Here is a 13,937-nt window from a genome sequence, read left to right as displayed (position 1 = left end):
AGAAAGACAACTGTTGTTGACTTGTTTGCCAAGATACTTGGAATGAAAGAACTGTCTGAAGTGAATGCTCCCAAAATCTGTGTGTATTTACAGTATAGTGAACACACAAATTGGCAGCAATGTGGAGTTTTTGGAGCCCATAAAGACTTCAAGGCATTGCTTTGATTTTTTGTTGTTGCTGTTTTTGCTGGCGGCCTTCTCCTCATGTCCTTGAAGTGTTTTATAATGTTCTGCTCTCCAGAGCTCATCAACCACAGGCTTCCCTGTTGTAGCACTTGGCTTTGAGTTCCTTGTAGCTCCAGTGGCTTGTTTGTGTTTTTCTAGGCTGTCTGAGCTTTTCAGAGTTTCTTCTTAGCTTCTTTCTCCTCGCAGAAACAGGCAGTTTTGAAGTGCATTTCTGTGGTGGGTTAGTGGAAAAAAAAATCATTGATTGCTGTTTTAATACTAGGAAAGATTTAGCACAAAGTAGGAGTACCAGTCACTGGAAAAGTCAAGGCAGCAGAGAGGACAGGAGGCCATCCTCTGTCTACAGAGGAGCTAAAGGAATCCACAGGCTTCCACATAAATACTTAGGTCTTCCAGTCAGATCTTAGAGTGTTTCCTCTGTCACATACCATGAGGCAGAAATCCAGATGAGCTGTTAGTTCCTTTCTTTGTCTTTGGTTCTCTTTCCATATCCTATTTGTTAATGCCAGAGTGGGCAGTATGTCTGGTGTGTTTGTTCAGTGAACCTGACTACGACTCGGGCAGTACGAAGCCTTCTCTTTTGGCAGGAGTCTGAATGCAATTTTAGAAAAAATTACTTCATCAGAGTCAGTCCATCAGAGGCATTTCCTGTGGCAGGCCTTGTGGTTATTGCACTCACTGGCAAAGAAAATTGTAATTAATACTAAAATTCATCCAGCACAGAGGATGGCATTCACCTAAAAGTCTTAGTCTTCTCCATCCAGGATTTTATCATCTGACTGCATTCAGTTCCAATCTCACCTTCTCTTTGTGTTGACGTCTGTTACTTACACTCGCAGAGACTGTCTATGCTTGCAGCATGATGCTGCTTCAAGAGCAGCTGGGTTCTTCAGCCCTATGAGAGGCTCCTTGCACAACTGAATTTGGAGTGGAAATCCTGCCCAAAATGTTGACGCTACTGTCAGTTTTGAAGGCCAGATCTTTCTGATCTCAGCTATCAAGGTCTCAATGAATGCTCTTCATACTTGGATGCCTTCATAAGTAGCCTTCTCAAAAGTGTTTTTAAATCTTATCTTTGCCTTATGAATTTTAAAGGTCCCCTGCCCTAGCTGGATCAGATCTCCTCAATGCTGGCCACAGAATAGCCATCTCTTCTGGCAGTTGATGTCCACATTGGGCAGCTTCGTTCTCAGGTTATAAACTTGAACTGCTTGATCTGTCTCTTTCACCATGACTGTGGTGTTTATTTCTGTCTCAGCAATGCTGTGCAGTCTTGCTGGAGAAACTTTTGATCCACCAGCTTGCCAGTTGAATTTTCCAAGACCTAGTTTATGTGTTTGGGGTGTGTGTACTATGCAGTATTTCATGTTGGTATCTTGGGTTTCTCCTTCCATGCTCATGTTCCTTTGAAGTGCTTATTTTCTTATTCATCTTCCTAACATTAGTCTAACAGCAGACCTGTGGCACTCTGATCTTCTCAGATTGTGTAATGGAAAGAATGTTGCTCCTTCTGGCAGCTGCAAGTTCCCTTCAGCAGCAGCCTCTGCCTGGTCTGACAGCATTGCTGTCAGGGAAGAGAACAGCTTCCTGAGAATAGAATAATGTACAACATCTGCAATGCTCTGTTTTAGGATTTTTTTGTGTATGTATATTTGAGAAACAGGAAAGATTGAGATGTTACTTGGGGAGGGTTCTGCCTGAAATATTTTCTGTGTTCTAGAGAACAAGTTACTGAAACATGCAGTAAAACAAAGCAGCAATGTCTCTCTGCTGTATCACAGCTGGATTCACCAGAGACTGTTGTTCTGAAGTGGGTATTTTTATCATGGAATGTGAGATGCAGCAGCCCCAGTGTGCCACTCCACAGCCGGGTTGCCATGCTGTCACAAACCACGCTCACCACTGCAGTGTTTGAGTAACTGTTCACTATTTCTCTGAGTAAAAATGGAGTTACTCAGCTGTATAGTTTCAGACTAAATATGGCTTTACAAGAAACAGGCTGGTCTTCAGATCTCTGAAATGGCAAGTGTTCATTTAAACCTCTGCAACTGTAATTAAGCACGTGGATAAAGCTGTGTTACATATATTTAAAATCTGAGGAGATGGTAATTTGGAATGATACTTATTAAGTGAGAAGGGTAATAAACAGAACATTGTCTTCCTTTTCTCCTTGCCTCAGCGACTTTCTAATCCCTTCAGAAGAAAGCTGTCCTGTGATTATGATCTTGGATGGGACTCTTGAGACTTGCATGCTTAGTTCTCATTGCTGCTGCTGCCATCCTGTGTGACCTTGACTAAGTTATCTCTTTAGGTCTCAGTTTTTCATCTCTATAAAAAAGAAAAGCCCCAAAAAACAGAAACGAAACCAGGAAGCCCACAAAAATAAAAAAACCCCACAAACTCAAAAGTATTTTTATTTACATCGCATCTATATAATTACCCAATGGGACACTGTTTTCAGTTGGATTTTTAGGTATTGGTGCAGTAAATCTGACTATGTTGTAAATACATCTTGGATAGTGTTATTTGAACATTATGTTTCAATAGATTAATAGCATCTATTTCCCCAGTCAGAATGGCAGTTTTTTGGCTGGAAATGAAAGCGGCAAGGAAAAGAAATACTGGGTGTTGGAGTGTAGTAACTGACTGTTGGCTCAGTCCTATTGTAGTAATTCTTTGCATATAAGTGAGTGGAGGTTTTTGAGTTACTTGTTTTGAACATCCTTTGATTCTTTTGGTTAACCTGGAAGGCTCCTAAGAGTTCTCAAAATCTGTTCTGATTCATAGATGTTCTTGCAAGAACCCTATGCAGTGAAGAACTGCAGAGTTGTTCTAGAAACATTGTCAGATGCATTAGAACAACTGCAAACATTAGAACAGCTGACTTGAGGATACAGTTTTCAGGTGATGGTCTGCCCAGTGGTTGATCGTTACATTCATAAGTGTGTTAGAGAATGTTAAGGGCTTTGACCTTGGGCTCGTATGTTTTCATGGACAGAATCCACTAAAACCTTCTCATCTTTATGCTGAGACAGTCCTTGGACAGTGGGATCATTCTACTGGCCTGCTTTTACTTTTTTGTGTGAAAATGTTGCTGATTTAAATACTTCCGATTATAAAAAACTCTGGGACAGCGTTAGGTCCTGCCAGTGACTGGCTAGAGAATTCCCAGGTGAGGTGTAGCTGGCTGCCTTCTATGCTGCACCCTCAGGGAGTGTTGGGATTGGGGTGGTACCTGACAATTTCACACAAAGGAAGCTAGACCAAAGGTTCTATGCATGAGCCAATAGTCTGTTTGGATTAGAGAGAAAAGCCTTATTGGATGGAGGTTTGGAAAGAGGAAGACTCCATGTTGGCTGACCCCTAGGAAAGGATAGAGATGCAGGGAAAGGAGCCATGGGAAGGACGTTGTATTCTGTGTACTGCAGGGCTGCTCTCTAGCTCCTTTAAGTTTCTTTCAATTAAGAATTTGAACTGAAACATTTGAGCTGATGTTTTGCCAGCAGTAGGAAATAGTTGTGGACGTGGATCCTGAAACTGTGAACTATGATTATTTCACGACCTGTGAGTAAATAGGCTAGAGGTTTATATTGGGGCACAGTCTGTCTATATGTTTGTTTGTTGAGTGAGTCTGTCTAACTGTTGGTCTGTATTTCTCACTCTCTTTCTCTCTTTGTGCCTCACACAGGCTTTGCCATGAATTTTCTCTGACCCCTTGGGGCCATTCCCACATAAAGCTTTGATGTGTGTGCCCAGAGCTTGATTGACAAGGAAGTTTCAGTGGCAGCAGCAGGGAAATGAAGAGAAAAGGGCAGGGCTTTGAACTAAAGGGCTTTGAGTTCTGAGTTTCTGTGCTTACTTATCTCCTTCAGAATGTTAATTATTTACCAAGATAATTGGTCGGGAGGCAAAAAAAGAGAGGGGAGGTTATTAAAAAATTCCAACACTAACACACTACAAAAACCTCATTTTCCAACTTGCAGCTGGCATGAAAAGGATGTTGTGTGTAAAAGGGCTTGAGTGTATGTCTGTTGGGGGGGGGGGCTTTTTTAAGGCACCCATTTCCTAAATAGACGAATGCTGTAGAAACATCAAAGCTCTTTTGAGAGTTTTTTCTGGGATTTCTAAACCATGTCTGGTACTTTGTAATTAAAAAAGTTTATGGAGAGCTGTCTTTGTGACTGGAGAAGGCAACCTTAGGCCCTGTTGATGGAGGAATGAAATGTTAAAAGACCTACTAAATAATTATTTTGCTAAAATGTTCAAGGATGTGAATTTGCCTGGATGCTTTTGCAGGAGCTGAGTCTTGGAGCAGAGTGATAAATGTCTCCTGTTTCAGCCTAGCATGATGTTGACTGAGCTGCATGACACAGTCTCCTGTGGCCTCTGGATTAATGACAAAAAATGCATAATACCATATGCTCATCTGAAGCTTGTAGGCAGGAAGAGAGGTGAAGCTATTTCATTCTGCCTTATGTTAATGGAATTTTATTAGTCTCGATATTAGCAGCAGTCCACAGCCTCCTCTGTGAAGATCAGGGTTCTTTTGAGTTCTGGTAATTGCTGCACTGGATTGGGTCCAAGGACCATCATTCCAGTATCCAGCTTGGGCTGATGGTGGCAACAGAGGCTCAAGAAAACTCCAGAGCAATCAGTTTGCCCTGCACAGTTCCCCAGTACATATGAGTGATACCAAGTGGGGCAGTGACTTGCTTTTATCTAGTTATTTATTTATTGGATCAGTGTGACAAGTTTAATGTTACCGTTTTGCCAGGGAAAATGTAGGCCATTAATTAACATTTGCTGTATGGTTTCTGGCTATAGTGGAACTTGCCTCTTTTACACCATGATGATTTAGTTTCTTTACCTGTCTCTTAGTACAAGGCTTCCTAAAAGCTTAATAGAATTGTTTCAGCTAGTTATTCTTTATGTGGTATTATACTGGCATATAATGCATGTAATAAATATAGTGGTTGTTTTTCCAGAGTCCTTTCTGGAACAGCTGTTTATGCCATATCATATTAATCTTCTGCATATCATACCCTTTTAAAAATCTAAGCCTGAGCTTGCAGTAGTGTCTGTTTTTAGAGTGAAATTTAATAACTTTGGCTCTCTTGCTCTGTGTTTCCCTTGGGAACACTTGGATTCACCACGCGATGTGGTGGTATGGTGTTTTGTAAAGTATTGCTGAGTTTTTTTGAAGAGGCGATGTGACACTTGGGGTCACTGTCAGTGGCAGAACAACCTCCATAGGTAGGTCCCTCCTTTATACCTACAGGTGAATTTGTGATTCCTTAGTTGAACAGGGGATGTATGAGTCCAGTTTCACAGTTTCTCTGGTGCCCAGAAAAGGACCAAAAGATACTGGAGTTACCTGCATCTGATATATGGGGAGAGGTAGAGTCGAGGTTGTTCAGCCTGGAAAAAAAGAAGCTCTATGGGGTCTTGTCAATGTGTGTAGTAAAAGAGATGTGAAGTAGCAAGGAATATGGTCCAGAGTTCTTAGCAATGCCCTGTAAAAGGACAAGAGGAAATGGACACAAATTACAAGGACTTCCGTTGAAATAAAAGGAAAAAAAATAACCACAAACCCACTGGATACAAAAAAAATGTTTGAATATGGCAATTATTCTGCTAAGTAGGAACTAGGAATTCAGGTTGGATTTATAAAAGGAAATACTTAATCCTGGAAAGGTGGTGAAACTAGATACATTTCAACTATGGACAGGGTGTAAATGTAATAAAATTATTTAGAATAGAGTTTGGAAGGGCATAGCTGGATTTTTCTTCTCTTGGTGTCATCCACTCAGAAGATTCTTCATCATATTAATGTTATCTGCTCAGCAGTGGAGAATCTGGGTGCAATATTATGGCCTTAGATACGGGGACAGAGGAGAAGGAATGACAGGGCATTCCTGCAGTAAGCACTTGCTGTAGGGGTCTCATCACCTATTTAGTAAATCAGATCATAAAATTTTCCTTCATGTCTTACTCTGAATGGCCTGTGCTCTGTAGAAGATTAAGTTTTTCTGACTTACAGATGGTTAGTGACCTGGTTTGAACTCTGTGAATTTGTCTGTAGCTGTCTAACCTGTCTCTAATGTTCACAGGGAACTGTGAAAGCATCTACAGACAGTGATACTTTCTTTTCCCCTTTTGTTGCAGGCTAAACTTTTCCCAACTGCTGTCATTCATTTTGGATCGGAGGAGTGCAGGGGTGAGTGCATTTAATTTCTCATTCAGTTGACTGTATAGTTCCTGCAGTAGACTCAGTATTGTATCCTTACTGTCAGAGTTCTTCTGTCAAAAGGAACTGCAGTCCTTGAGATTGTTTGGTGAATGTCCCCGTTCTGGCTGGCAAAAGCTCTGCAGAGCTGCTTTGGTCAGTTAGTTTGAACACAGATGTAGACACTGTACCTCTATTATGGGATTTGATAGGCTGGGGAGTAGGCATTGTCTGTCATGGGATCAAGAATGATGGAAGAATGACTCCTAGGAAAAAAAATCATGTTGTTCAAAATGTTAACCAGACAAATGTCTAAGAAATGCTTTTGCAGAGCTCCTGTGGTAGTGGACTGGCTGGAGATGGTAGAACAGATCTGAATCTTAGGTTCTTTGGCATCTCTGGTTTATGCTTAGAATTCCTGTTTCTCCCAGGGACCAAAGTATGCTGTGTCTCCACAGAAAAGTTCCTGAGGTGAGCACTGAAAGAAAATGTTAAGGTCTTGAGGTTTGAATGATGAAATAGAACACCTCTGAGTCGTGAAAGAAACTGGTATGGTTTAGTAATGTCCTGTGTCATTTGGAGGAAGATGAGGTAGATTTACTGTAGTATACAGCAGATATTTTTGAGTGGAGAGCTATGTGATACTGTGGTGATTGATGTATCTGTGTTACCAAATAAGTGATTTGGTTTCATTTCTAAACAGCTTGTTACCTGAAATCAGACCTGCTGAGCTCTGCAGTTTCTCCTTCTGCAGCTGATTTATTAGTAGCCAGGTATGTTGGAGTTGAGTAGAGTTGCAAATGCCATAGTATTTCAGGAATGGGAAACATTAAATGAGCCCATCTTACTACAACGAAAAGTGCTTTGAAAATACTAGGATTCCTTCTGTCCAGAAACAGTCATACTGTCATACTCTACTTCATAGCTTTGCAAAGTAGGATTTCAGTGACTTACTTAATACTAGTGCCTCTGTCATGGGAGGAGAAGAGCTTTTTCAATCTAACTTTAAAAGTTTAAAGGTGGTGGTGGTACAGGGGGCTATTATGAAAAATGAAGCTTAATTCTACTTGCTTATTTCCTTTCTCTGATGTTTGTCCAGATCATTAGTTCCTTCTGCTTCATCAGCTTTAGCGTCAGTGGCTCCATCCTTATCTGAACCAGAAGTGGGAAGTGACAAAGAGACCATTGGGCAGCTAGAAGCATCCAGCACTCAGGGAGCTCTGCAAGTGTTTAGAAAAGCCCCTGGGAAAATACCCAAATGGCTGAAGCTTCCAGGTATCAATGAATCATAGGAGAGTTCTGCTCATTCTGAGCTGCCCCCACAAGGCAGCCTCCTCTCTGCCAAATGTGTTGGATATTGATGGTATTGTTGCAGATGTCAGCTTATGCTTGCAGGACATTTGGTTCACTATTAGTCAGTCACAAATTCGTTGGTGACTTGAACCTCAGCCTTCCTTCACTGGAGAAGTATATGAATGCAGATTCTGAACATTGGGAAGTCTGATACCTAATCCATATGCCTGTAGCATTTTTAACTGTGTTCTGAGCTTGGTATACTGAGCTCTACACTCTGCCAGTGTAGTTCAAATACTAATAGGCAGGATATTCTACATACCAAGGGATCATGTAATCTCTTAAATCTCTGGCATAACTCTCCTTTTTCTGCTGTAGTCTGTTTTAGTACTTTCACTTCTCTTGAATTTTTTAGTTGGTCTTACTTTTTTTAATCTTCACTGCAAACCAATAGCGGTTTTCCATAATTAAGATTGCAACCAATTGTCTATTATATTTTTTTCTTATTTTATCCTGAACAGAAAACTGTGACCTTTTTTTTTTAGTCCCAGAACAAATGACTTATGTGTGTATTTTAGACGAGAATTGATACAGAATATGAAGTGATTATAAAAGGAATTCCTAAATTAAACAATTGACAATATTCACTTCTTGATGCAGTGGCAGAGGTGGGGTAAGGGGGTAGAGGAAGAGAGAGAAAGGGGGTGGGGAGGCAAAAAAGAGAGATACTCAGTCTGCTCCCTTAACAGAAGCAAAACTAGTAATTCTTATATGGAGTGATCTGCTAATAATGTCAAATGTTGACTTAATGGATGAGAATTTTAGTATCAGTTTCTGGAAGACAGTGAAGGGCTATCAGTTCCAGCAAGCAGAGGGTAAGGTGTGAACAGTGAGTCAGTGTGTTTCCCTGCTGTGGCTGGTTTGGATTAGATTGGTGCTGAGATGCTGATGCAGTGGGAAACAGGATCTTCACTGTTTGCCACTTCCAGTATGTTTGAAACATTGCACTTGAAATAGTTTTATTTTCCAAGATTATTTGGATAAAGTACCAAATATTATCCCACCTACCTGTGCAGGTTTCCCATTTAACAGTTGTTATGAAAGGTTAATAATATGCTCTAAGCTGTATATTAATAATGTGAAGGATGAAGTTCCCTGCTTGAAAAGTTGTGATGTGTTTACCATTTCATCTCCCCAAATGCTCTCTTGTGGTCCCCAATGCTGCTTGAACACAGCAGTGACCAGAACCCTCAGCCACCAGACTGTTTTATTGAGAAGTGAGTAAGTGATAATTACATGTTAAGTGTTTTAATGGTGTTGTGTTTATTTTGTAGGTGGAAAAAGATGAAGCATCCTGGGCTGCTGGATCACTGAGTTGTCAGCTGTGCCCTCTTCTCCACGAACTTACTGAGAATGTGCAAAAGGTGTTGGTGACCCTGGAGAGATCTAATCTGTATGAACATTAGTTATAAAAAGAGAATGGCTATTTCAGATACCAGTTGCAGCTGGTGGAGGAGTGGAGGGCCTGTTTGTGGTCTTTGTGACTAGAGAAGCAAGGTTAGAGGTTAAATTTAAGGTTTCTTGCATGCAAATAATAAGAATAGAGAATTAAGGGGGACATGATTCCTGTATACTTCCTGCAAAGGACTTTTTTTCTAACCATATTTTTAAATTCAAATCCTCTCAGTTCCACCTTCAGAGATCACTTGAGTCTAGCCTGTATTCTAGTAGCAAAATACAATCTGGTTCAGCTTTACTTATAATTATTAAGTGGTGCCTAGAACAAGACTTCTCTCTGCCCCTTAGTATTAGGGTTAGTGCTGCTGATAATTCCAGGCATAGATGGCTGGAAAATGAAGAGGAAGCACTTCAGTTACTTAAACCAGTTGAGATCAGTGAACTTTCCTGTGAAGCACTTGGACTGCTGCACTCATATTGTGTTCAGTTGCCAGAATCTTGTTAACAAGGAACACAGGTATCTGTTCATGGAATGCTTGTTGAGCTTGTTTCTGCCCTAAGCTCTACTTTTATTTTCACTGTATATAATTACCATCAGTAATTAGTTACAGCAAGGGAAGAAACATCCAGTTGAAGGGTCTCTTCAAATGACAGTTGATTGGTTGCCTCAGTATTCCCAGAGCAGGGTAGGTGTGCTCTGCACTGTAGTTAGTGTACAGGGGAAAGGCCCAGTCCAGATCTTTGTCTCCTGCAGATCTCGTTGGGGGATGAATATTGGTTAGCATTGCCCTTATACTGGAGATGAACTCTCTTGTACCATGGGAGTTATGGTGCTGGGTTTTGTTTGAAGTCTTCTCCGTGGATCAGTGATCTGTGGAGAGTCGGGGTTCCATGGTACAGTAATACCATGTTTTCCATTTTCCTTGTTTCCTCCCTGCACTACATGTGCATCTGCACAATTTATAGATGTAATAAAGCAGAGTGGCCACGGGGGCCCTTTTGGTCAGTCCTGTTAATAACTTCTTGCCCTGGCGCTTGGTGTGTCAGTTCTCAGGAATCTGTTCTCTTTTCAGCTGGCCTGTCATGCCTTGTTCTCTTCCTCCCAAAATGGAGCTTTGTACCATCTGAATGAACTTCAAAGTGGCTAGAAAGGGCACCCTGGGTTCCTGGCACTTGTCATTGCCTCCCTGCCTGGCCAACATTTCCCTTCAGGTCTAATTACTTCCAAATGCTCACAGATGCTTTGAAGAAACTTGGAGGGAGGGGGAGACATGAAAGAAAGGTGGAAGAGGAAGAAGGAGTCTCAAAGTAGAAGGAACACAGAATGCTTTAGCAAAAGAATGGATTGATTTCTTATATGACACCTGGATGTGAACAGGGAACGTGTGCAGCCACTGGCAGCGGGAATGTGAAAGCACTGTGTACATCTCCTGTACTCAATCCTCTCTGTGGAAAAGCAAGCCCTTCTGCCACTTGATAGGCTATAAAAGACATACCGTAGCAAACAAAAAAACAGTTTAAAGTTTATTACTCTTTGGTGAATTAAGTATGGGCTGAGCCCCCGCTGCATAGCACTGTTGGTATCTTGGTTCAGGTGCTATATCAGGCTTATTCATGTTACACAAATCAGAGGTAGATGGTAGCTAGAGCTGCCTTGCTGAATTTATACAGTTATCCTGAATTTATACAGATATCCTGTGGGGGAACCAGGAGCTGTTGCTAATGATAGATGGTGAAATACTTGCGCTGGTGTTTTTGGTTTCCAGGATTAGAATATGCAGAAGCAGTGTGGTTGGGAGGAAGTTGCAGTGTGCCTTCAGATGTGCTAGTCCTTATTTTTTGAAGAGCACAGGTGACATCAAATATTATAATCTGCTTAACTGATTTTCTTAGCTGCTCTAATTATGTCAGTTTTTGTAAAGGGTTAGGACCATAGCTATCCCCTGCAAGTACCTGACATGGATAAAAAAGTTTAGGGACACAAGCAGCAGTATCAGTATTCTTGGGGCAGTTTCATGGGTTAAGTGTGAGGGCTTTATGTTGCTGACTGTTCCCTCAGGCAGTTCTGCCCATGCTTGTCCCTGGTGTAACTCAGCTGTGCATCAAACCTAGTTTAACCACAAGAATGAAAAAATTCCTTCCTTCAATAGCTAGACAAGAGGTCTTATTCCCCTTCCCTATACAAAGAGTTACTTTTAGCTGCTGCTGCTGCTATTCAATTGCTGCTTTATTGTGGATGTCCACATGAACAGTTCTGTGTGTCAGGGAAGGGAACTCAAGCCTTTTTAGGGCAGCAACTTTGGGACTGCTCTTTCAGTAGGTGTTAGGGTGGAGGTAGACAAGGACCTGAAATCTGGAAAAGGCAAGGAAGTAGGAGTGAATTCTTTAAGGGGGACAGGACACCCCCTCATTTAAAATGGTGGGCTCTCCAGTAAGGTACTTGCTACAAGGGTACCTGCAATTACCTGATGATGAACTGGTTTTGTTTCAGTATCACTTCTGCTAGAGTAGCTGAACCCATCAACTCATCCTTGTGGTTTTAGGGCATTTAGGGCATTCAAAGGTAGAATCACTTGTTTTGTTTTGTTTTTTTTTTTTTTTTTTTTGCTATTGCCTTTTTATTTACCAATGGTTGTGGGGCTGAAGACTGAATTAGTTCTTTCATTGCATGTGTTGTACAGCTGAACAGCTGTCTCAGCTGAGAAGCTGCGGTGCCGAGGACTGCTTAAGCTGGTACTTTCACCAGTGTACTGAAACTGCAGTTTTTGTGAGGTTTCTGAGTGGTTGGTGTCTGAGGGATGACCCCGATAGCTCCTAGCTCAAAGTGCAGTGGCCCACTGAGCCTCTGCCTGTCACAGCTTTCCTGAGAAAAGGACTGCTCGCTCTGGCCGATCCTGCAGCGAGCCTGCCTTCAGTTGCGCTCTGTGCAGCCAGCCGTGCATTTCCCAGCAAAGCCACTTGGGTTGTGTGGGTCTGTCCACATGTGTAAGGTTTCTTATTTCACAGTGGCCCCCACCCCCACCCTGCTGCCAGAGGGGCCAGGCTGTCCCATGATGTGGGATTCTCACACATGCTGTTTGTTATTTCGTCCTACAAAGATTTAGGGAATAGGGTGGGTGAGGGGGAAGCTCTGTAAGTCTTTGAAACAACTTGACTTTTGATGATGAATTGCAGCAGAGCCTACACAAGGAAGGGAGATTTGTTTTTAACTTACTGATGTTTCTTTGTGAGAACAAATTTATAGCAGAGGGGGAACAGCCTCTGAGGAGAATATTGAATGGTTAGAAGGTTTCAAGCATTCTCTGATGTCACAGCCCGAGAAATACTGGAAGGTAGTGAGGGACAGACACTGTTTATTTATAAAATAAAGATCAGTTACCTGCCTTTGGCAAGTCCTGCTTGTGACTAAGCTCCTGTTAATGACTTATTCATTAGGAAGGCTGGAGCTGCACATGGAGCTGCTGTTACAGCTGCCTGCTTGAGCCAATGAGAGCCTGAGGGCTGGATGGTATTTCCAGCCATTACATCTTTCCATGCATCTCTGTGAAGCAGCACCTCTTTCTCAAGTTAGCTGAGAAAGCAACAGCTTCTTACTACATGAAATACAGACCTCTGTTACAGGAGTAAGGCAGCAAGATACATTGTTATGCACCAGTTATGCATTCAGCTGAACAAAATAAGCCTATGGCACCCTCTTCTGAAAAACAGTATCTGACAGCATAATTGCTTTGGGCTGTGTTGTGCTTGGTAAATGAGAGAGGAAACAGAATCAAAATGGCAGAGGAAGAAAAAGTTAAGACTGTTGGTCCCAGGGTGTCTCTGAGGCTGAGACATACCTCAGGTCAGGACTGTCTGCTGACAGGCAACATATGCTTCAAGGAGGCCTCTAGAAATCCAGGAGCTGCAAGAAAAGGGCAGCAAGCAAGTCAGGACAGAGGTTGGATTCTCAAAACAGCTCCCGAAAAGATGAGGATTAGGCTGTTCAGCCCATGTCCTCATTCTGTTCCCATGCAGTTCAGGTGCACAGTTACATACCAGCTGTGGCAATGCTTTCTCCAGGTGTTCAGTATCCACTTTCTTCAGGTCCTCTGCCTGAGCCTGCCGCGCTGCCCGTGCCGCTGCTTCTGCAGCCCAAGTGAAAGAAAGGGAAGGGCAGTGAGAGGGGTCTGGGAGCTATCACCTGGGGCGACTCGTCTGGGGCGCCGGGCTGGTGTCCTGGGAGGAGGGAGGCGGCCCAGCGCCCCGGATGAGTTTGGCAAGCTGGGTCACACCTCCAGCTGTGTAGGAGGCAGCAGAGCCGAAGCAGGACGGGAGCAGCCGAAAGGTGGCCGGGTGCTCGGGAAGGAGCCGGAAGCCTGTCGCTCTAAGGCTGGGATGGGGGGTGGCCCTGCGCGCTCACCTCGGACGAAGACCTTCAGCAACTCGGCCACCAGCAGCTGCGCGTCGGCGTTAACTGCAACGACAAGGCGGTTAGGGGAGGCGGGGCTCGGCCCGAACGGCCCGCCGCCGCCCGCGGCCGCCCCGGTACCTCGGGTCCTCGCGTCCCGGAAATGGAGGCGGAGAAGCCGATCCACGGTGTCCTGTGCGGAGAGAGGAACGGATGAGCGGAGCCGGGGCCGGGGCCGCGCCCGCCGCTCGGGGCGGTGCCCCGCGCCCGGAGCCGCCGCACCTTCCTGAAGCCGCCAGCACAGCCGCCCCGCTCCGCCATGTCCCGCGCGCGGCCGGGCCCGCCTCCCGGGGGCGCGCAGGGCGGGCGCGCGCGCGGCCAGCGAGC

At 43.5% G+C, this 13,937-nt stretch overlaps 2 protein-coding genes across 16 annotated transcripts in view; one reads left to right on the top strand and one right to left on the bottom strand.

The window, feature by feature from the left end:
- ASPSCR1 (ASPSCR1 tether for SLC2A4, UBX domain containing) overlaps window positions 1-12,555 on the top strand; it is a 44,797-nt gene extending 32,242 nt beyond the window's left edge. For 2 of the 3 annotated variants that reach the window (XM_085556476.1, XM_021534074.3), the window contains exons 13-16: window positions 6,352-6,403; window positions 7,116-7,185; window positions 7,512-7,687; window positions 9,040-12,555. In XM_085556476.1, the coding sequence (XP_085412602.1) occupies window positions 6,352-6,403; window positions 7,116-7,185; window positions 7,512-7,687; window positions 9,040-9,053 (312 nt within the window). In that variant the 3' untranslated portion in view covers window positions 9,054-12,555. The remainder of the gene's footprint in view (window positions 1-6,351; window positions 6,404-7,115; window positions 7,186-7,511; window positions 7,688-9,039) is intronic. The other variant, XM_077787419.2, reaches the window with a different exon arrangement.
- Window positions 1,677-13,892, bottom strand: CENPX (centromere protein X). 13 transcript variants are annotated; one of them, XR_014949260.1, is made up of 6 exons: window positions 13,833-13,892; window positions 13,692-13,743; window positions 13,435-13,616; window positions 13,199-13,287; window positions 13,000-13,064; window positions 1,677-1,750 (listed from the first exon to the last, which is right to left on the bottom strand). XR_014949260.1 is itself a non-coding variant. In XM_085556494.1 (5 exons), exons 1-4 carry the CDS (start codon window positions 13,869-13,871, stop codon window positions 13,243-13,245), a joined length of 318 nt encoding a protein of 105 aa, XP_085412620.1. In that variant the 5' UTR covers window positions 13,872-13,892; the 3' UTR covers window positions 12,500-13,064; window positions 13,199-13,242. The 13 variants fall into 13 exon arrangements, 3 of the variants coding, with proteins under 3 accessions (XP_085412620.1, XP_021389751.1, XP_021389752.1); XR_014949263.1 differs by having other exon boundaries at window positions 1,692-1,750; window positions 13,563-13,616; XR_014949256.1 differs by lacking the exon at window positions 1,677-1,750 and adding an exon at window positions 2,583-5,699.
- Window positions 13,893-13,937: the final 45 nt, after the last annotated feature.

Source organism: Lonchura striata, chromosome 18, assembly GCF_050655825.1.
Source record: "Lonchura striata isolate lonStrDom1 chromosome 18, ASM5065582v1, whole genome shotgun sequence".
NCBI classification, from domain to species: Eukaryota; Metazoa; Chordata; class Aves; order Passeriformes; family Estrildidae; genus Lonchura; species Lonchura striata.
Note: the sequence above shows the minus strand (reverse complement) of the source record. Positions and strands in the feature narration are given on the sequence as shown.